General features: G+C 35.9%; 1 protein-coding gene across 1 annotated transcript; it reads left to right on the top strand.

The window, feature by feature from the left end:
- Nucleotides 1-1,512: 1,512 nt before the first annotated feature.
- On the top strand, nucleotides 1,513-22,552 carry LOC145771785 (uncharacterized). The gene is made up of 16 exons (XM_082583518.1): nucleotides 1,513-1,526; nucleotides 11,462-11,964; nucleotides 12,847-13,038; nucleotides 14,362-14,510; nucleotides 14,699-14,828; nucleotides 15,642-16,006; nucleotides 16,198-16,278; nucleotides 16,642-16,927; nucleotides 17,385-17,507; nucleotides 19,480-19,550; nucleotides 20,016-20,238; nucleotides 20,363-20,398; nucleotides 20,502-20,548; nucleotides 20,744-20,795; nucleotides 21,269-21,345; nucleotides 22,024-22,552. Exons 1-16 carry the CDS (start codon nucleotides 1,513-1,515, stop codon nucleotides 22,081-22,083), a joined length of 2,409 nt encoding a protein of 802 aa, XP_082439644.1. The 3' UTR covers nucleotides 22,084-22,552.
- Nucleotides 22,553-23,090: the final 538 nt, after the last annotated feature.

Below are 23,090 nucleotides of genomic sequence, written 5' to 3'. Positions count from 1 at the left end.
ATCTGTTGACCAGATAACGTGCAGACTTCAGTAACATAGTGCAGCCTGAATGACAGTTTTCTTGAGCACATATAATAATCAGATGAATTTTAACTGCAGACAGTGCACACCGTTTCGACCTCCCGGTCTCATCAGTGCAGTAGTTACACTGGAATAATGGCCATGAAGATATATATATCTCCATGTGACATTTTCCCATTTGTGGTACCTAATCAGTAACCAAAAATGGTACTACTGCCAACCTTGCCAAAGTGCTCAAACTGCAAGCAGTGAGCTTTGCGCAATGCATAGCAAGGTGCCTCCAGTAAAGTGCTCAATTGGCGTAAACCAAGAGCGTCAATAACTGCAGACAGTGCACACCGTTTCGACCTCCCGGTCTCATCAGTGCAGTAGTTACACTGGAATAATGGCCATGAAGATATATATATCTCCATGTGACATTTTCCCATTTGTGGTACCTAATCAGTAACCAAAAATGGTACTACTGCCAACCTTGCCAAAGTGCTCAAACTGCAAGCAGTGAGCTTTGCGCAATGCATAGCAAGGTGCCTCCAGTAAAGTGCTCAATTGGCGTAAACCAAGAGCGTCAATAACTGCAGACAGTGCACACCGTTTCGACCTCCCGGTCTCATCAGTGCAGTAGTTACACTGGAATAATGGCCATGAAGATATATATATCTCCATGTGACATTTTCCCATTTGTGGTACCTAATCAGTAACCAAAAATGGTACTACTGCCAACCTTGCCAAAGTGCTCAAACTGCAAGCAGTGAGCTTTGCGCAATGCATAGCAAGGTGCCTCCAGTAAAGTGCTCAATTGGCGTAAACCAAAATCAGATGAATTTTATATATTTTTTTGTCCTAGGAAAGTTGACTGACAAAAAAACAATTGAGCTGTAAGCATTTCCTGTTAGCTACAAGGTAGATTTATCACGTAGGCTTTCTTGTGAGTATATTTCCCAAGTGAGAATAATATCTGTTAAGCATGCTGCTATTTTGCATATACAGTATAACAAAAGTTTGATGCATTAAAGCTACTGTTATAGTGTGCGATTGGTAAAGGATTAAGATTAAGTCAGTCAAAGAGGAAAGGAAGATAATCTTTTGCGTCCTCTTTCTGCCATGTCTTGTATGTCTTCGTCAAAAACATAACCTCTCGCACTCGATGGGTTTAGAACTGACGTCTTTTGTAACGTGCTTACTATTTAGCGAAAGCAGATAACCAATTGCAGATTTCATCGCAGAATCAAAATTTGTAAATGCTTGTTGAAAGAAAACAAATTGAGTCATCTCATGTGCTCGATTTTTTGTGTAAAAAGCTAAATCAATTGATGTTTGAAAGGGTATTGCAGGGATATAAACATAAGATAGCAAGCATAATAGCAAACTGCTGGCAACATTTTTACCAGTGTTTTTTTTTTTTCTTTCTTTGAAAGATAAATCATCAGGAACAATTTACAATTGGTGGTTTTGTTGTAAAATGCGGTTGGTAATTGTATGCTTGTTTGTAACATGGAAGATAAAAGGTAAGTGACTTCAAATACTTGCACTTTGAGCAATAAATCGCACTTTTGTAGTAATATAACTTAGAAGCAGGGCAGTTTTCGGTGCAATGATTACAAGAATTTTATTATCACCAAAAAGCATTTCTGTACTGTACTGAAACTAAGTTTAAAGTCAGTTACTTGCAGTGAGAATAATATTTACCCAATGTTTTTAAGCAAACTTTAAGTAAGTAAATGGTTTTTATTACGTTTATATGATCATTGGGCCACGAGCATTACTCCAATCAATCAAAAGGACACAGGGTGTGAAGATAGTGTCAATATGTAGGCCTAGGCTATCTACTGTAACTCTCCAGATTGCAAGTTGTAGTCCTAGTCTTTCAGGTGTCTATAACATCGACCTACATATTAAAATCCTATAATAAAAAGAAATTATACCATAGGCCATGCGTTTGTGAAATTTGTAAACCTCTACAGAAGAAATAGACAATCATAAGTTGGATGTTAAATGCCTTTTTATGGCCTAATACAGAAATAACAAAGAGAACAGACTGCAATTCCCATGAGTATTATTTGTTGTGTGATTTTGGGAAATTTTTGAAAACAACCAATTTGCTTTTCATAGATACTTTCACTTCTAACCATTGAAACAATTCTTCCAGCACCAATTACGTTAACAACGAATTACCCTGGCCCATGGTCTACTAGAACACGACCAAATATGTTGCTATTTGGGAAAATTTCTAAGAGTCTTAATTGTTACAATCATGGCCATGCCAAACTTGTCATTTTCTCACTTACAGAAGTCTGTAAAATAAGCAATATTTGCATCTAGACACATTTTTGGCTTGTTTTGCAGGAGATTAGATATGTACAATATGTTAAGCACAACTTATGCAATAATAATGTAAAATATGAAAGACTTTCCAACTGCATCCTGGCAGTAGTCTCATCATACAGTCGTTAGGTTTTTGTATAGCAAGATCGTTTGCCAATTGCCATATTTTACTTGCAAAATTAAACTTGGCGATAAACAATACGAACTAAAATTTAAATTGGCACATCAAATGAACAGCTTACAACATAGAATTCACAAAAAATCCTTGATACTTTAAATGGAACATGCAATTGCACCAAAAGCGATACACCAAACGATACACCTCCAGGGTGCAGTTAGAAAGTCTTACATATTACATTATTGTGTAAACTGTGCTCAACGTACATTCCCAACATCTGGTTAAACAAGCCAAACATATGTCTAGGTGCAAATATTGCTTATTTTACTTACTTCTGGAAATGGGAAGATGACCGGTTAGTCATGGCTATGATTGCAACAAATCAGACTCTTAGAAATTTTCTCAAATAGCAACATATTTGGCCGTATTCTAGTAGGTCGTGCCTGGCCTTATTGTAAGAACACAATTTGAAAAAGAAAATTTCACATAGCCTACTATCAATGGATAAATTCATATGCGGATAGCAGCAACGTTGATCTGTTCTACGTCAGTGAACAATTACCAACAATGGCAAAGTTATCAAGAATAATTCAATGACAAGGGAATCTATTGTCCAAACTCGTATAAACTCATAGAGTACATTTGTTTAAATGATAATATGGCTTTTATTTATTGTCGCTTTACAACAGCTAAGGTCTTTTAGCGACAGGGCTCATTTTTAATTTATATCAGGTTTACGATGTTATCACATTATTACCCGACTCATTCTCACTGCGCTATGCAGGATAGAACACAATCGGTACCGTTTTTAAAGTCTTCGGTTTGACCCGACCTGGAATCGATCTCAGATCAACCAGCACCAGAGCCGAAGGCGAAACCACTCGGCCATTGAGCTGGTTTGTTCAAATGAAGCTGTCAATGCTTGGTTCAGATCAGACAATTGGAGAAGAAAACAATCTGAATAGTAAATAGTGCTTTGGTTCATCATCATTATGTTCCTTCCTCGTGTGGAGGGTTAGATACAATGCGCCATTGTTCTCGAGCATGAGCTGTTCGTACTGCACTTTCATAGTTTAATTTGGTCCATTTTGTGATGTTTGTTGTCCAAATCATTCTTGGTCTGCCTTTATTTCTTTTACCGTTTATCTTCCCTTCTATCAATGATCTTTGTAATGAGTTTTGCCTTATTGTGTGTCCGAAATACTTCAATTTTCTTCTTTTTACTATTTGTAAGAGAATTTGGTCTGAATTTAATTTGGAGAGTACTTCATCGTTAGTGATCTTTTGTTTCCATGAAAGTTTTAACATTTGCCTGTATGTCCAGAGCTCGAAGGCATCGATCCGTTTCTCCATTTTTTGTGACATTGTCCAAGTTTCAGAATTGTATAGTAGGGTTGAACAGATATAGCATTTTAAGATCCTGAGACGAATTGGTAATTTTAAACGTTGATTGGTTAACATATTTTTCATTTTTCCAAATGTAGTTCTTGCAATTTCTATCCGTCTCAAAATTTCATGGTCACACCTCCATCTTCAGTTATTAAATGTCCAACATAGGAAAAAGATTTTACTTTTTGTATAACTTCATTGTCAATTATAATTTGGAGTACTGGAGTGTCTGATGATTTTGAGATTTTCATTGATTTGGTCTTTTCAGCGTTAATTTTCACATTAAATTCTTTACCAATTGAGTTAACATTGTCCACTATTTCTTGAAGATCTTTTTGTGATTCAGCCAACAGAACAGTATCATCAGCATAGCGTAAATTTGTTATGTTCAAGCCACCAACTTTTACCCCTTTCATATCATCAATGGGTCGAAAAATCATTTCTGTATATAAATTAAAAAGACATGGGGAAAGTACACATCCTTGGCGTACTCCACGCTTGATATCAATTCCTTTAGACAAATCTTTTTCCATGCGAATAAATGCTTTTTGATTCCAGTAGAAATTGATAATAAAACGTAAGTCTTTGCCATTCATACAAATATTGGACAAACAGTGAATCAGTTTCTCATGGTTCACTCTATCAAATGCTTTCTCATAATCAATAAAACATGCTTATACATCTTTATTTACTGCATTGTAACTCTCACAAATTGTTCTGAGATTAAGTATACCCTCTCGTGTTCCTTTACCAGTTATAAATCCCAGTGACGTGCGGTGAGGTTCCTAGATGGTGAGGCACTACTTTTTTCAAGTCACTTTTACAATAAAATTTTTTAACAACAAAAACGGTGTCATAACTTACTAATCAAAAAAATTAGCAGCATGCTTTCACATTTATTAAAAATAAAATCCATGCGCCTATCCTTTTGGACTAAAACATCTGTGACTTTGTTGTAGAGACCCTTCTTTACTCCAAACATTATCACTAGATATTGAAAATAAGAGACGGGAAAGCAGAAAAGGCAATTTTTAAAGCATAGCCACACAGCCACTTCTTTTTTGAGTACCAATCTCTTTGAAAGTTGCAAGTTATTTTTTTTTTGTTCAGTCGTCTGATGCAAACCTTATAAATTTGGAACAGGTCTTCCTTTATTTATGACTTCAACTTTGGATTGAAAGTTTAGTTTTTAAAAATCTCTCAGATTTGATACTAAATCTTCCTCCATTTTATTTACATTTTATAAGAAACAATTCTTTACGCTGCAAGAAGTCACATACCACGTAGGCTCGCAGGCACTCCAGCTTGACGAAAAAGGTTTCATAGCTGTGACGTCACATTTGAGGCGTGCCTCAAATCGTAGCTAAATCGTTCATGATGATTTCTGGCGACTTTGCGAAAGAAAAAGGCACGCATAGTGCAGTGTATGGAAGTTTTCTGATCTGAAGTGAGGCAAAGCTGGCGTTGCCTCTCTTTGCGTATTTCAACGATTTTGACCACATGAACGCTCGATAGGAATATCGCCACAGAAACAGAAACAAATTAAAGCACAGTTTGGGTGTAGAAACGTAAAATTTGGGGGAAAGGGGGCACGACTACAGCAATTCACACAAACTAAAGCACCTAAAAACGTGCAATATTTACTACTTTTTAACAAAAAATATTTATTCTGTGCTAACCATTTCTTTGATATAACTTTTGCTTTGCCAGATGTTGGCAGGTGAGGCACTGCCTCACCTGCCTCCCCTGACTGCACGTCCCTGATAAATCCACTTTGAGTCATGCTAACCTCATTCTCAATAGTTTTTCGATTTCTTAATAAAATTACTCTCAACAAAATTTTCAATACATGACTGATCAAACTTAATGTTCTAAAGTCACTGCAGTTCTTTGCCTTGGATTTCTTTGGTAGTCTGACAAAACAGTTTCATTCATTTCTTTAGGTATAAATCCAGTCATATAAATTTCATTACATAATTTGTGTATGCGTTTTAAACTTATGCCATTGAGTGCTTTTAGCATTTCTGGATAAATGTTGTCCTTTCCTGCAGCTTTATTACATTTCAGATCTTGAATGGCTTTCTCAACTTCAGATATCAATATTTCTTCTCCTTCATTGTTGGTAATTTGGTTCAAGTGCTGGTTGATCTTGGCTCGATTCAAAGTTGAATCATTCAAGGGACGATTATAGACCTTACTAACAATGGCTCGTGCTATTCGAATCGTAGCTCAAAATATCTTGTAAATGTAAGAAAAGGGCAGTTGATGTATATGGTTCAGAACAGTATTCAGCTTTAGTATTTACAATTAGTCAACTTTGTAAAATTAGGTTATATGTGCAACAACTGTTTTAAAAAGATTTCAAACGAACTTTTAGAAAATTGTTGAAGTTGTTCTATTAATTAACAATGTGCTAATATTATGTGTTTTGCTTCTAACATCAAGCATAAAAGGTGAGCTTCCTCAATAAAGTAACTCTTTGAGCATTCTAAAACAATTACATTGTTATAATTTACACCTTATTATCTTACTGTTGGATAGAAAAAATCTACTCAGTGATATTTATAATGCTAAGATGAAGTAATTATTTGCATCGTGCAACTCAATGTTTAAGTGCAGTATTTTTGAAAAAACACTTTTCACCATCTTTCTTATGAAGGTCAGGGCTTCCGAGAGAAATCAGGACTGGTCGGGAATTAATACGAGAAATGGGCCTCAGAAAAACAATTTTCAGCAAAAATAAAAACAACCAATTTGTATCATGCGTTGCATCATATGCTTTAAGCTGAACCATGGCCACCTGGAGATGCGGCCTGATTTGTCACATTTTGCAGATTTTGATTGCAGCTACTGCTAGTGCTTAACTGACATTTTTTGAGATGTTTTTACTTCTTGCGGTTTCCTAATGACAAAAAAACTTTTTTCTTGCCTTGGGGAAGCAGTAGCAAATGAGAAAAAGTAAATTGAAAAACGCAAAATCGGACTGTTATTGAAAATTAACAGTCTGACTAAAATCTACAAAATCAATTTTTCTTTGTTTTTCAGCATGTGAGGATGTTAAAACCTATTGTGTCGTCTGGGGAAAAGAATAAAGAAAGCGTAAAAATCTAATTTTTAGAAAAAATTATTTAAACGTTCGCCCAAAGTTAGAAAAACCTGGAAATTTCTGCAAAATGTGACAAATCAGGCCGTATCTTTAGGTGGCCATGGCTGAACTTGGCTTACTTTTCTCAGAGTACACAATTGAATTCCTCTGAAGTTCACATTTTAACTACGCATCGTTAAGTAAGAAAATTTTCAATGTGAAAATCAACAAAAATCACTCTACTACACTTGCAGTGAAATTACTATCGTTGCTCGCTATTTTCTCTTGAAAAGCTTGTAGTAGGCCTAGGGTCGTATAGTGTGCACATCTCATATGCGATACCTTTGGCGTTTCAAACAGTGTTTAAAATATCGGATGTGCTACTCCATATCCGCCCATGATTTGGTGGTTGAGCACTCCTTCCTTGACCAAGTGATTGATGTCCTGAACGTTGGATTCGCAGTGTGAACATCTAGGGCTGCCGAGAATACCCCACCTACAGTATCTAGTGTTTTGGCAGTGCAAGCGTGTTTGCTGATGACCTTGTTAGCTGTGACACATTCTTTTTTGTTTGTTGTGTGGAGCCCTGGAAGGCCCGTTTTTTGGTCGGTGATAACGGCCTCCTCCCTTTGACAAGTCCACGTGACAGGCCAGTATTGGTTTAACAGCAGCAAATTTTACGTCTTAAAACAATTTAGCATAGCCTACCTCAATACGAAAACGATTTGTTCTTGATTGAAGTATCTACAGTGATCGAAAAATACTTGAAACATTTCACTCAAAGATTTATTCATTTGTAAGTTCATACATTTTTTTATTTTAAGAGCAAAAATGGGCCTCTCTCAAAAGTAAAAAAAAAACGAAAACTGCTTGTTTTTCCTTTTCAATGGTATGCTAGGGGGGAAAGTTTCCCGACTTCTCCCCCTCTCGGAGCCCCTGATGAAGGTATTTATGCATTGTGAAAACATTTATGAAAAAGTATTTATAAAAACATTGAAAAATTAATTAATTGATTTTAGTCAACCTAATGGAATTAATAGTATCAACAATAAAAGTCTGTTTGTGTATCTGTTTCAAGCTCGTTTTATGTTGTTTATAACGCGTCGTTTTCGACAAATATCGAAACATGCTTAAGCTTATTTTAGCAACTGGCTAGTCACAGGATATATTTGAAATTGAACACATAAATTAGATTGGGCTCTTGCTTCACCGTTCACAAATCTAAGCATTTAGCGACTCTACATAAACCTGATTACGATCAGAATGACAAATGAATAATTCCCTTTACATTGTCGCGTTGAAGGTGGTAGATGGTGTTCAACTATTATTGTTTTGTTTAGGTGGAATTTCACTTCCAACAATCAAAACAAACCTTCCATCACCAACCTCTACATTAGCGACTGGTTATCTTGGTCTTGTTGTGACAGCTCAGTTCGAAAAAGAAAATCTTACAAGCTATCTATGGATAAACACGTATGCGGACAACAGTGACGTTCCACAGTTTTACGTCGTTGGTTTTGGATGCGCTCCAAGATCATTAATCAATGAAAACATCACTTGTGTTGAGAACAATGGAGTGATCACTTCTAACTTGACTTATCTTCAACCACTGACGACTAACCTGGATTTTAGTGTTCGAAACAGTTTATTCAATTCGGTTGTAGTCGCGTCGCGCTTCCACTTATAATCGTTCAAGGTACCGGTAACTCTTTGTTTTTATTAATTCAAACTGATAACATTGAACGCCACATTTAACAAACAATGGAATAATCATTTCTTACTTGACTCATATTCAATCACCAACAACTAATCTTGATCTTCGTGTTCGAAGCGGTTTTCCTAGCAACGGTGGTTATAGACTGCTGATAGAAGTCGCCCTTCAACACAGGGCCGTTGACAGGATTTCTCGGGCACGGTACCAATTTATTTTCGGAAACGCAGAATTGAACAATCTGCAACTACTGATGAAAACCGCTGAAGACCAATCCATCAGTGCGGCTACCTGGGTGGACCACCAATGGAGCTCGGAGTGGAAAAATAACTCCTCAAGACTCCAAAGCTTCATTTCCAACACCAGCCCCCACCCAACCGGAATGCATTTGCCAAGGAAGGCCTGGGTGCGGCTCAACCGCCTGCGTACTGGCGTTGGACTATTCCGCTACAACATGCACAAATGGGGGATGGCTCCATCCGCGATCTGTGAGTGTGGCAAGGAGGAACAAACCGCACACCACACCATCTGTAACTGCACCATCTACCATGCGCCAAATGGTGTGCGTGGTCTGCGTGAACTGGATGACAAATCAACTAAATGGCTGCTCGACACCTGCCCAAACATCTAGACCGCGTCGCCGCCACTGCCCAAGTGTGGTAAAAGGCAGAGCCCCTCGACCCTTGAAGTGGCGAAGAAGGTTCAAACGAAGAAGAAGATATGGGGCGACTTCCTGGTCAAAGGCACCAGCGGCGTCCACTTTGGAAATCTTCAAAAATCTTTCAACACGGACAAACCAAAATTTTGAAAACCTAATAAGAACTATGGACAATCGATCGTTTTGAAGACTCACGGTAGCCGACGCCTTATTCAGGCATGGCCGATGATGATGAAGATGAGCATGGTCGTTTAACAAGTCTTGCACAATCTTCAAATTTCCGAAACCGCAAAACTTACTATCTCTATCTAGCGGTTGCTTTTTTGAACTTTTATTTGTCACATGGCGCTAAAGTATTACTTCTCGATTCCATTGTTGTTTCACTGGTCAGTGGTTATTCTAGGCTCCCCAGAAGAGAATTTACAGCAAAGTTAGTGCAGACGGTCAGAAAGATTTCAATTTGATTTGGGAAAGATTTTTAGGCTTAGGTCAATCATTTGCTGATTGCTGCAATTTGAAAAGCATTGCATTGTCGTTGTGTCGTAGAGGTTGCACTGTCAGTGAAATTTTCATTTTATATCTTACACAGTGATGTCAGGTTGTTTTTTGAAAACAAGAAAGTGAATCTAAAAAACAAGCCTAAAACAGGCAAATCAACACAAAAATCCCAATAATTTGCAACCAATACCAATCGCATAAAGCACCGTTAGTTACTTGAGTGTTTTCATGCGGCTCCATACGTACTCTGAAGTTTGAAATATGGCCCTGACACCAAAAAATGTTGGAAACCACTGGTTTAGTTGCTGAAGTGGCTATTTTACCACCAGAGAGCTGAAGTGGGCCCTGTACCCAGAAAGGGGCCTGGTACTTTATCATCTGACAGCTGAAGTGGCTGTTTTAACCTCTGATGGCAATAATTCCTTTAGATTTAATTATAGATCTTGATAATGTTTGAAGTCGCGGGATATCTTTTAAATCCGGGTCCCTTAAATATTGTGGCCGGGGTCCAACAGTACTACCTAGACCCCCCTGTCAATGCCCCTGTTTCCACATGAGTTTGTAAAAGATATGTTCATAGCGAAAGCTTTATTGAAGATTTTTGTTTCTACATGGAAATACATGAAGATAGAGTTTAAAACAATTACTTCCAGGTTTAAAATTTAAAGCAATTACAAATTATCATATTAATTGAAATTTTACTTAAAATTTTCTAAATTTTTTCTGCTTATAGCCTAGTTGTCCTTGTAACAAAATCGATTTTGATTGTGACAAAAATATTTGGATAAACATAGCCTACACAAGAAAATGTGACAAACAGATTTTGCATTTTATTTATTTGCTTCAGACCAGTAAGTCCATATTTACTACCAAACATGCGAAAAACAAAACAAACAGCACAAGTAGTAATCACAATAACCTAGTTAACAGGTGATGCTGCTGCGTAGAATTCTCAACGAGTAAACTGTGAATGGCACATTTGAAATTTGACAAAAGCGTCAGAGCAGCAGAAAATATCCATGTAACAATTTTTAGGCGATTGACATCATCATAAAAAATTGTAAAGAGATTTGCGAAGTAGCCTGCTGCATCAAAGATCAAGATATTCTGTTCAGTTTGAATAGTGCGGCACTAACTTAATGCATGAAACCGCCCTAATCAAAACTTTGATTTGCTTTTTTGCTCAAACGTAATGAAATAACTAGTTTGATTTGTGATTTATGTGTTTTTAACACTGCTAGTAGTATTATTATTTGACACCTTTGAAAGCAAACCAAGTATCTGGAGGTAGAAAAATATACTCCCTAGCGACAAAGATTCAAACAATGATCAAGAAAAATCGAACTACAGTAGGTTGATGATTCTACTTCACTTGTTCAGAATCAATAACAGAGAAACTTGTTGGTATTTCAATGGTTTAACGACCCGTTTCTGAGTCTGTCGGTGTGGCTTTGATATTCTGCCTGCTAAAACCTAACAGCTATTTTAAAATAACATTAAGTTAAATAACAGCGGAAAAATTCCGGAAGACCTATGACAATCGATCGTCATCACATTACCGAAGAAACCCGGGGCGATTGATTGCGAACTATACTGCACAATCAGTCTGAGTCATGTCACCAAAATTTTTTTGACCGTTTTACTCAATCGACTACGCAGATGCATCAATCCCGAAATCTCAGATGTGCAATGCGGATTTGTGAAAGACAAAGGAACTAGAAACGCCACATTCCTAATCAGGACACTTGCTGAGAGGTCGATAGAACACAGAGAAGACCTGTACCTCTGCTTTATGGACAACAGCAAAGCTTTCGACCGTGTTAGACATGAGCCACTTATGGAGATGCTTGACAGCTTAGACACAGATGGTAAAGACCTCCGACTTCTCAGAAATCTCTACTGGGATCAATCAGCAGCAGTCCGGATAAATGGCGAGCTGAGCAAGTGGACACAAATTCGGAGAGGTGTTAGACAGGGATGCGTAGTTTCACCTGATCTTTTCTCGCTCTACGGCGAAATGATCTTGCGACATCTAGATGACGAAGAAGGCGTCTCTGTAGGCGGACAACACTTCAACAACATAAGATACGCAGACGACACAGTACCAATCGCCACATCAAACTCCAGTTTACAAAATTTACTCGACATAGTCATTAAGCAAAGTGAGAACCTTGGACTTAATTTGAATGCAACGAAAACCTTCTGCATGACCATCTCATCAAAAGAAATAACTCCAGTATGCACTATCAAAATACAAAATACAACACTCTCACAAGTAAATAGTTTCAACTATCTGGGTTCTATGGTCACTTCGAATGGTCGATGCTGGAGCGACGTAAAATCAAGAATTGCACAATCCAAACAAGCTTTCATCAAAATGGCCAAAATACTGAAATCTAATTCAATCTCTCTAAACACTAGAATAAGAATTTTACATGTGTACATTTGGTCAGTTCTGCTAAATGGCTGTGAATCCTGGACCGTATGCCCGAAGATAGAGAAGAAGATCAACAGTGCTAAAATTTGGTTCACTCGTAGAATGATGGGAATTAACTCGATGGATAAAATCAATAACAAAAAAGTGTGGAGACGCTCTGGGTGCACCTCTGGCGTCCTCATCACAACTATCAAAAAAAGGCAAATGACATTTAACGGGCATGTCTACCGCAAACGCAGAATTGAACACTCGGCAATGATGGGGCGATTTCCTGGTCAGAGACACCAGGGGTGTCCACGTTTGGAAATCTTCAAAAATCTTTCAACATGGACAAACTAAAATTTTGAAAACCTAATTAGAAGTATGGACAATCGATCTTTATGGAGACTCACGGTAGCCGACGCCTTATTCAGGCATGGCCGATAATGATGATGATGATTAAGTTAAATGTTGCTTAGAGCTGAGCATAAAACATACATTTTTTTATTACATTATTGCAATCAAATTTAAGAACAACAAATTTCAATAAAAATAGGTAAATATTTGTAAAACAGTATCAACCATATTGAATGCAACAGAACGAGCATTTTATTTATTTTTTCATAAGATTGCCAGCAAACACTTGAAGGTGACGTCACTGTTCAATCCAACTCAGCTGGATACAATGACGTTGGAACATTCACTTGTTCTAACAATGGACAATTGTTCTATTCAAACGGAAGCCAACCTACTTCTAACCGAACTACTTGTCAATATAATGCTGAATGGAGTGGCCAGGATAATCTACAATGTTGGACAGGTAATTACTACGAAGCAACTAAAAGTCTTCCAAGTGCAGCAAATATATTTAGATTCAAGATGATTAGTGAATTGATGTGATAAATCGTTTGAGACGACCTTATGCATTCAGTCGAGACACCCTAATTTTACAATGCTTCCCCACCTGCGTATGGTTTTCAAAATCGAGGAACTTTTGTGCTAGCCATTGGTTTGTAGAAGTTTTGTAAGTACATCTGGACTTTATCTGTGTTAGTCACTAGTGGCGTATTGTCACTTGGTAATAAATTATTTCACTATCAGTGCCTTGAACCTAAGTTGCTGAAATAAATTCATTTATTTTTGGAAAGGTTTTATTCTTATAAATTGTTAAATCTTGTGCAATTCAATGTATGTATAGTAACTTGTAATTTATTTATCAGGGTCGTTTTTCATTCTGTCATAAATAGAGCAAATTTTTTATGACCAAAAAATTTAAGAAAATGACTTTTCTGCCCTAACAAAAATTTGACTGAAGAAACCATTTGTTTCCTGTACTGTATTTCGTTGTAAGGCTACATCGACGAACAAAATATGTTTAAATAAACAAATAAACATTGAAATCTTCGGAATAAATTAGGCTCATCTAAAGGAAATTAACTCCACAAAAAACATGATGTTCTCCAAGAACAAGAGTTAAAGTGGGACACAATGTTAAGTTCAGCTGGCCATAGCCCTAGGAAGAGCCGTAGGCATTTATCTTTAGAGCACCTTACTCTTCATCTTCACTAAAGAAATGAAGAGCTGTTGTCGAAGGGGAGCCACTGCGCAATCCACGGCACGCCTTTCAGTGTCTTGCAAAGACACAGCCACATGCTCTTGAGCGGTGTCCAGCCGGCGCTTATATAATTTTCTGGTCTTGAATTATTTGAATTATTTCAATTTTTGAATAGGCCATTATTCCAGAAATGTTGTCATTGTTTTGCAGTATTTTTAATGTTAAGATGTTAAGAAAACCACAGATTGAGATTGATGAACAAAAATTTGTTAAAGCATCAGCTTTTCAGTTTTTTATCAAACATTTAAACTGGACGTTTCAACTAAGCATAAAATTGACTTTCTTGATCAAAAATTAAAAAAGTGATATAAAATTATATAAAATTAACAGAAACAATATAGTGACCAAACGACAAAAATTGACTTTTCATTGACCCAAAAAACTAAAATTTTATAACCTACTTCTTGCGTCCAGAACTCCTTCATTAAAACCATACCGCAACAAATTACTAAAGAAAAATTGATTTTATTAACTTTATTTTCCCTAGTTATAAAGTATGACTAAAATTTGTTATTTTTGATGCTGCAGCTCCCAACCCTGTGATAACCACAAGGAACGGCGACTTCACTGCAGTTGACGGAAATGACTTCACTGTCACTTGCGAGTATAATGACGTCATTCCTATTGGAACCAACACTGCATTCTATTTGGATGGAAATGAAGTCGGACGACAACAGGTAGTTGTTGAATGAAATATTTTAGTGTAAGCAACTATGATTTCCTTTTTGGTTGACTTGCATTGCCAATTGATTTATACACTTATGATGCTAATGTTGAATATAGTTTAAATAACCAGGTCACAGCTGGCTTCTTTGTGAAGATTAAACTTAAGCTGAACGAATAGCTTGTGATTCTCTACCTACAGGATCGGTCATTCACATTTTCCTTACGAGCTGAGGACAATAACAAGCAAGTATCATGTCAAGCTGTGACTCCATATACGGAAATATTCATGGAAAGTGGAAGATCACCAAGCTATCCTATCAATGTTCTATGTAAGTTATAATATCAAAGATTTGTTTGTTACATACTGCACATACAACATGAGCTTCAAACATATAAGAGATGTTTTTTATTCCAATGTGGATTGCTGTTTTTTTATGCATGAGCTACTGCTTTAGCTAATGTATTCCACATACAATAATTAGATCAGCTATTACGCAATTTGCATTCCAAATTAAACATAAACAATAGGTTAGCATTGGCAGAAAAAATTAGTTCTACTTTTGTATCCTAAGCATAAAATTTTTTAAAGTTCCAGAATTTCAAACAACATTGTGTATGCATCCCATCCACACATTTGAAAAAAAATAAAAAAATAAACTGACTTTTTAGGAAAATAGGTTTTCTTTCCACTTAAACTGTGCCAGTATATTTTCATTTTCTAAACTGAATGTTTAATTAATTTAAATGTAGCACAACAACATCTCAAAATGTAAAAAGTTCAAAAACCTTGAAAAAATGCAGAAAAAAGAGCACTTGCCAGAAACCGGGAAGGAAAGCGTGAAAGTATGAAAACCAAAAACTAGACCTAATTTTACAAATATTGTATAGTTTAACTGCTAGATGATTGGTAAATAAAATTGCTGACAGTTTTACAAATACAAGACTGTTGATTGATTAATTGACAATTTACTTGCTACAGTTACAGTTAAACATGCAGAACAAGGTTCAACCATGACAATGATCAACATTCTCTGTCACCAAGTTCAAAAAGGACTGCATAGAAAGCACAGTTGACTTTTGAAAGTGCTGCATTTGTTTGATTAAATTTGTATTTGCATATCACTCGTTGAATACTGTTTCAGATATTTCCTCACTTGTGGTCAACAATGTCTTTTTGTCAAAATATATAATCGATATTGACAGTGGATATTTGTTGAGATCTGATCAGAATCTTTCAATGAATTGTTCAAGTCAAGGCAATCCTACACCTCAATGTGCATTCACTATTTGTTCTGGTGAATGTGAAAACATCACTAACATTAACAGCGAATGTTTTATAAGTCAACCTCTCAGTGTTGGTGGTTCGTTGTCTTGCTTGGCTGTTAACAATTTTGGATGGTATAGAAGTAGAGTAAAGAACATTGCAATCGTTCCCGAAATTAGTAAGTGGAACTATTTTCATTTTGCGAATAACCAATCTAACAAAGGTATCTCCAGGTGCGCCCTTGCATTCAATAATATTTGAAATGCAATCGTCGCAGTAGGCATAGGCTATTAGTCCAGGGAAGAAGTTGCTCTCTGACAAGTTCTGCACGAAACATTGTCATTTAAGGTAAATGTAGTCTTATGCTCAGTTACTGAGCTTCTGGAAATGAGAAGATAAGTTTCTCAAAACACTAAGCTTTTGTTACTTATTAGAATAAGATGGCCAATTCCTCTCTCTTAATCGCCTTTTCTTCAGCAACTATACCCAACCAATTTATCACACCTTGTGTAAAGGTGAGCAGTGTTTTTCAACCAGATTAAGTCGGGTGTAGAGACAATTGTTATTAAGTAGACTTCTAAAAATGAATAATACAATGCAATGCACAAATTTTTCAAGATTTACTGAACGTTAAAAATGTTATTTACATATATCTGTGATTGTTAACAAAGTGTGATGCAATCTAGCTCATAAAAAGATTAAATATATAATTCTACAACTTTGTGACAAAATGAGAGCCAATATGTTATTATTGCAAGACACTCGTGCACTTTATTGTAAGTAAGCTTATTGTTATAATGCATGCAATTATGTGTTTGTGGCAACGCCAGTAACCAGAATCAGAGAAAATCTTATCCATGCCATAACTATATTAAAAGTTGTTTTTTCAACCCACAGGAGATGTAATCTTGAGCAATGCTACGAACGTCATCGAAAACAAAACTTTAACTGTTCGACGAGAGGAAGACCTGACTCTTACTTGCAGCATTAGTTATGGAACTGAACTGAGCACTACGTATGTGTGGACTGCTCCAAACATGACAGCACATTCAAGTCCTGTTTTGAGTATTCCTTCATTGAGTACATTTGACATTGGGAGTTACACTTGTGATACAGTTGATGCATTTGGAGATTTCACTAGAACTATCCGCGTTAATGTTATATGTAAGTTACAATTCTCAGAGTGACACTCCAGTGTTTTATTATTATGCAATTACTTGGTTCATAACTTTCATCTCAGTCAAATAAAAACATAGACCAATAAGAATGTTCAACGCAAAGTGCGAGAAAATTTCGAAATTGAAACGTTTTATTGAAAAACATAAACTCTTTTGCAATGTTAATACAATATATTAAAACGACGATCAAGCAATTTATCGCACACTTAACGTCATAAATCATAGAATAAAAGCTGATTGTTTAGCAAACATAATGAGTAGATTTTGTACGGTACAAGCAAGGTAATGTTTAAATATTTTATTGTGTAATAAAATTTATTGTGCACATTTGCAAAGGGAAAGTAGTTTTTTTATCGCATATAAAATGTACATAAATTATTATTCTTAGCCTTTCATCGGGTACACAAGCAGTACCTAACTTTCAGTTAATCCATTAATTTCAGATGCACCTTTTCAAGAAACTTCTACTTTGTGTTTCTGGGATTTAGACCAATCTGGTTCGTGTGACGTCACATTCTTGTCAAATCCTCAAGCTGAATTTAAATCTTTGATCAAAAACAATTCTGGTAACAAATTTTAAATACTAAAGCAACAAAGAAAACCATGTCTACGACATACCGGTTCTTAATCCACCTTGGTAAAATTGTGATCTTATCAAAACAATACGGTGAATAAGTGATTTTTCAGCAACTTTCAATGCCAAGCTACATGCAACCTGCTATCATCGAACCATGATATATCGAATTGTGTCTGAAATATTCCTGTCCACACTGAAAGCATGTTCAATCATCAGCATGCTCTCTTGTCTTGGAGCTGATGTCTACACTAAATTTTTTCTGTAAAACGCAATAATTTTGACAAAGAACAAACAAGATCTAGCAACAAACGACGTCAACATGTTTCCGTAAAAATTATAGATATAGTTTAGTGATATATTGATCTGCACTGCTGCATATGCTTAAGTAAAGTAAAAGATTCAAACTTAAAAAAATTTGTATTTCACATACCAATGATTACATCATCCTATACAATCCAATTACGTCACGTTACAATTACACGCGTCAACATGTTTATGTATAAATTATTGATTTAGTTTAGTGATATACTGACAATCTGACATGTAGCATAATTATGCTTAAGTAAAGTAATAGATTCAAACTTAAAAAATTTGTACTGCTTATACCAATGATTACTTCATTCTATACCAGCGTTTCTCAAAGTGGGCGAAATCGCCCCCCTGGGGGCGATTTCGAGCGCCAGGGGGGCGAAAAAATCAAAGGGGGCGATCGAGGGGCAAAAACACTCGAAGGGGGCGAATTTATCAAACCACCAATAACAGTCCAACGCGCAAACCATTTACTGCAAATAGATGAATCCAACTTCACCGACAATGTGTCGCTGCTGCTGCTTGGATATGTGCGTTTTGTTCATAATATGAGAACAAGAAGAAATTATTTTTGCGCTCAGTCTTCCTACAGATATTCGGGCATCAAGCAACTTTAATGCAGTGAAAAACTTCTACGAAGAGAAGGGGATTCCACTGAAGAAGTTTCTACAATGCGCAACTGATGGTGCTCCGGCAATGGTTGGAAAGCATCGAGGGTTAATTGCACTGATGAAAAGAGAAATTCCTGGACTTATTACAAAACATTGTGTAATTCACCGTCAGCATTTGGTTGCCCGTAGGCTAATCTCAGTCCTGAAATGCATGAATCACTGAATATTGTGATAAATTGCGTCAACAAGATAAAAGCGCAGGTCAAAATGTCTTAACTCAATTTCCCAATTTGAGCGAGAATGTTATTACAGAAGAACCACGGCAAAAATACTGCTCACATTTAGACATGCTTCATAAAGACATGAAACTTCGCTCTGCAGATCTCGTGGACCTCCATGTTCCAAACTGGGTGGTACAACCATATTCTACCGAACCTACAGGCATACTGTAGCCTAGAAGTGGAACTTCAAGAGCAGTTCATTGATATGCAAACAGATGATAAGTCAAGAGTGAAATTCAGAATTGATATATACAATTTGTTTTGGTGCCAGGTTGCTGGCAAATATGAGCTTCTCTGGAAAGAAGCTAGAATGTGGATTTTGTCGTTTCCTACTTCACATATGGCTGAAAAGGGGTTTTCGGCTGTGAAATTGATGCTTTCAAAGCAAAGAAATCGCTTGTTAGTTCATAAACGGGATGATCCTCGACTCTATCTTACGAAGATGTGGCCAAACATATCAATACTTAGCAAAAGTCGCCAAGCTCATCCACCCCATTCAACATTATCATGTCACTGTCAATTTTGTTGATTAAATTCCCAAAACTAAATTTGTCTATCACTCTATTATCAACGTTTATTTTACTTGACAGAATTAAGGGGGCGAAATTTTATTTCAATAACGAAAAGGGGGCGATGGACTAAAAAAGTTTGAGAAACACTGTTCTATACCATCCATGCCATTGACGTCATGTGACAATTTCATATTTGACAGAACAAAACATGCTTGACCTGTCACCTTCAACGTAATTAATGTTTTTAGAAGTTCAAGTGGAATACAGAACTTTGATTGAAGATGGATATTTTCAAACATTTCTATTTGTGAGAGATCAGGTACTTAAAACAAATAATGATGAATGATGAAAATAGCAGTACAGTACCTTAAAGTAGTATGTTTTATTGGTTTTATGATAGAATACATAAACAAGAGCAGTCTTAAAGTTAACTATTTTTCACAAACAATGAGCTACGGTTTGTTTCGTAACTTTATTTTATGTTTCAGTGAGCATGTCTAACAAATTTGGTTAATCAAGAGAGGCTGAATATTATGAATGTAAAATGAATATTGCAGTTTTTCAACAATTCTCACTTTAACATCAGTTCTTGAGTATAACTTACCGCTGCAACCAAACAACTCGAAAACTTGTAGATATGTGATTGCCTTATTAGGACATTTAAAACGAGGCAAAGTTGTTCAATACTGCCATGTTGAGTTTTATGGTAATTTACACAACGATGGTTTGTAACTTGAATTGATATTTCGTTTCCATAAAACACGTGATTCTAAAATATATTCAGGTGACGAAAAGTGACAATGGAACTTACACATTGCATCTACAATCCACTGTTGAACCTTACAACCACACCATTACTTTTGATGTCATTGTAAACGATCTATCTGATGGTCCAACAACCAACACTGTTGCGATAGCATTGGGTGTGACTGTTGGTGTGTTGGTGATATTAATGGTTGCTGTTGGTATGGTTTTTTACAAGAGAAAAGCAACAAGCCAAATGAAAGGTAATTAGTGTTTTGCACCTTTTCGTTTGATCATTGTAGCGTTAATTAGGCTATAGTATTGTTACTGTAATATGTAACCTACTCTATAAATTATTCCTAATTTTTACCAAATTAAATGTTTCAGAAAATGATCCAAGCAATGCTGCTTATGCTGTAGAAGGTGAGCGCGTGCACTTGATCAAATGATGAAGTAGAGTATAATTTTCTGTTTATAAATACAAAAACGTACCGAAAATGATACAAAAAAACTTGTTTAATTCCAGATAAAGACGGTAATGTTGATTTTCGTAAATCTTCGAAAACATCTATGGTAAGCGGGCTGCAATATCTTTTTCATACAAGCATTGGCCAATAAGTGATTACAATTACAGTTTAAGGAAGAGATGTTCATTTTGTTGTTTAGTGTACTTTAAACCTCACTGTAAATTGACAAGTGCATTATAAAATCTTTATTACAAACTTTTGCTGAAAATTAACATGACAACATTTACATCACATTTCACAGGCTATTGCAGCCCCAATACCTTCCCGTGATTTGTCACCAACTCAAGAGACAGGTAACATTTGAAACAATACCTGGCAATTTATATTCAATTTGAATCATCATGGTTAATGTTATGTATTTAAACATACATTTGTTATTAAGCCCTAAAACTTTGAATGCAGTTAAAAAACAAGTAGGCTACACATTCTTTGAAATATAGTTGATTAGAAATGTATTTTAAATTAACCATGCAACGACCTATTTAGGTGTTTATTGTAGAAATATTGTAACATTGTGTCAGTAAATAATAGTTTGGTCTATTGAGTTTACTGCAACAGGGCAAGTTGAAGACTTTCAAACAGTTACAACAATAATATTCAATTAAATTTACATAATAAATACATACCATCAAAGTAAACGCTAAATACTATTAATACAATATGGAATATTAGAGAAATATGATGTTTCATAAGGATGCTAAATTGTGACAACAGCATTTTTTTGTCAACTTTCGTGGTCTTTTTTGTTTTCAAACGCATTTCTTAGGTGAACACAGCTATGAAGAAATCAGATCCAAACAAAGGCAAACGAATCATTCATATCAAAACGTGGTCTTTTCACATGTGAGTTGTGTACTCAAATGATTTAAACTTCTTGATTACTGTGCGGGAGATCAATGATACTGAAAGATTAAAAAAAATCACATTTGAACTAATATCCCAAAACTGTTATTATAATTGTTTTTTGAGTTTGAGACTTTTAGGTGGAGTCAAAAAACTTGCCAGCTGTGTCCATGCCTGCCAAAAAAATCCTGTACAGCATTTTAAAACACTTTAGTATAGTAGTTGCCGAAATAATATAATTTGTCAGACTGTAGAAATATTTATAACAATTACTATTGAGGTTTTGTGATCGTGCCATATTTTAAACTGATTGTTCCGCTTTGGTATCCTGCACGCTACAACGTCGGCGTTTTGTCGCTTCTACCTTTTTCTAGACCTCTGCTATGTTGATCATATGTTGTTTTTTGTTGTTGTTGTGATGGTCAAAAATAAACACAAACTGAATTGAACCATTTGTTGTGTTTAATTTATGTTGGTCATGATCTGTATCAACTTGTCGACTATTCACAACTCACTTTTTTAAAGCTCCAGAATTAGTAGGGCAAAGTTTTCACATTTTTGTGTAAACGTATAATGTTTATATTTTGTAACAAAAAACGTACCGAATGACACAGTCTCATGGTCCAACCCTTGTGTACATCATATGCTGATTATTTCATTATTGATTCGTTTTCACAGGATGCAGCAGCTGGTCACGGTGAGGAAGAATATGCAACAACGATACCTCAAAGTCAATAAATGTGATGCCCTCTAACCACCATCACTAACGCAATTATTTTTAAAAAACGAGTAAAAGTGTAATATATAATCTTGCATCAATTATAAATTTTGAAGAAAAAAAAACAATGTGGCGCTGCATTGAACCTGCTCGTCGTTGTCGTCATATTCAGACTTATGGTTAAAGCTTGATGGTTAAATATTTGGCTTAAGAAGACCAAAAGGCAAAAGCAATTCTCCGGCTTCATCTTTATGTGCACCACTAAGTGTCTTGCCAATCACAAGCATGCATTTTCCAAACGGATATCGAACCTTTACTCTTCCGAACGTCTTACAGAGTCTTTCACACCACTCAGCTGTGTAATCGAAAAATCAATAGATGTTACGATGAAATGTTTTCTGGAAAGGTATTTACTGTTGTTTCTTGAAACGTTGTACCACATTGATTTAATTCAAATAAATTTATGTGGTTATCTTTTTGTTCCAATTACAGCATGGTTGTCAACTGTTAAAACCTAACTAACGCAATCTCGAGATATAAAAATATTTTCTTAGTTTACATCATGGAATATTTTTTCCAAAGTTATGATTTTTGTACATCAAGAGGTTAGATGTTCTGTAATATTAGCAGAAAAAATTCGTTGGTAGCCTAGATGTTAGATTGGATATAGGCCTACTGCAAAATCGCTAATTGTATAGGTAAATGCAAATGTAAGGTACCTGCAGCTAATAAGGCCCACTAATTTTCAAACTCAATATAATTCTAAATACAGCATAATTTTGAACGAAACTTGGAATGAGGATACTTTTGGTCTATCTAAACAACATACCTGTGTAACAAGTTTCTAAGTAAAAGGAGTTGTGAAATATTAAAAAATTAAAAAAAAATCTCAAGCGGGCCTTACCAGACGCATGCGTTGTGAGTAAGGCCCGTTCTGAATTTGCACCACGAGTGACAGAAAAGGTGTATTTTCACAATAACAAAACAACTTTTAATCGACCACACAGGCACAGAACTAATAAGTAAA

Source organism: Aplidium turbinatum, chromosome 6 (assembly GCF_918807975.1).
Source record: "Aplidium turbinatum chromosome 6, kaAplTurb1.1, whole genome shotgun sequence".
In the NCBI taxonomy this organism is placed as follows: Eukaryota; Metazoa; Chordata; class Ascidiacea; order Aplousobranchia; family Polyclinidae; genus Aplidium; species Aplidium turbinatum.
This window is presented reverse-complemented; position numbering and strand designations above follow the sequence as displayed.

Excerpts from the sequence above, each read along its gene's own strand:
- LOC145771785 (XM_082583518.1), top strand. Across the intron at positions 11,965-12,846 it reads CGACATAGTCATTAAGCAAA|ATTGCCAGCAAACACTTGAA; the intron begins GTGAGAACCTTG and ends TTTTTTCATAAG. Across the intron at positions 20,399-20,501 it reads TGCTGCTTATGCTGTAGAAG|ATAAAGACGGTAATGTTGAT; the intron begins GTGAGCGCGTGC and ends GTTTAATTCCAG.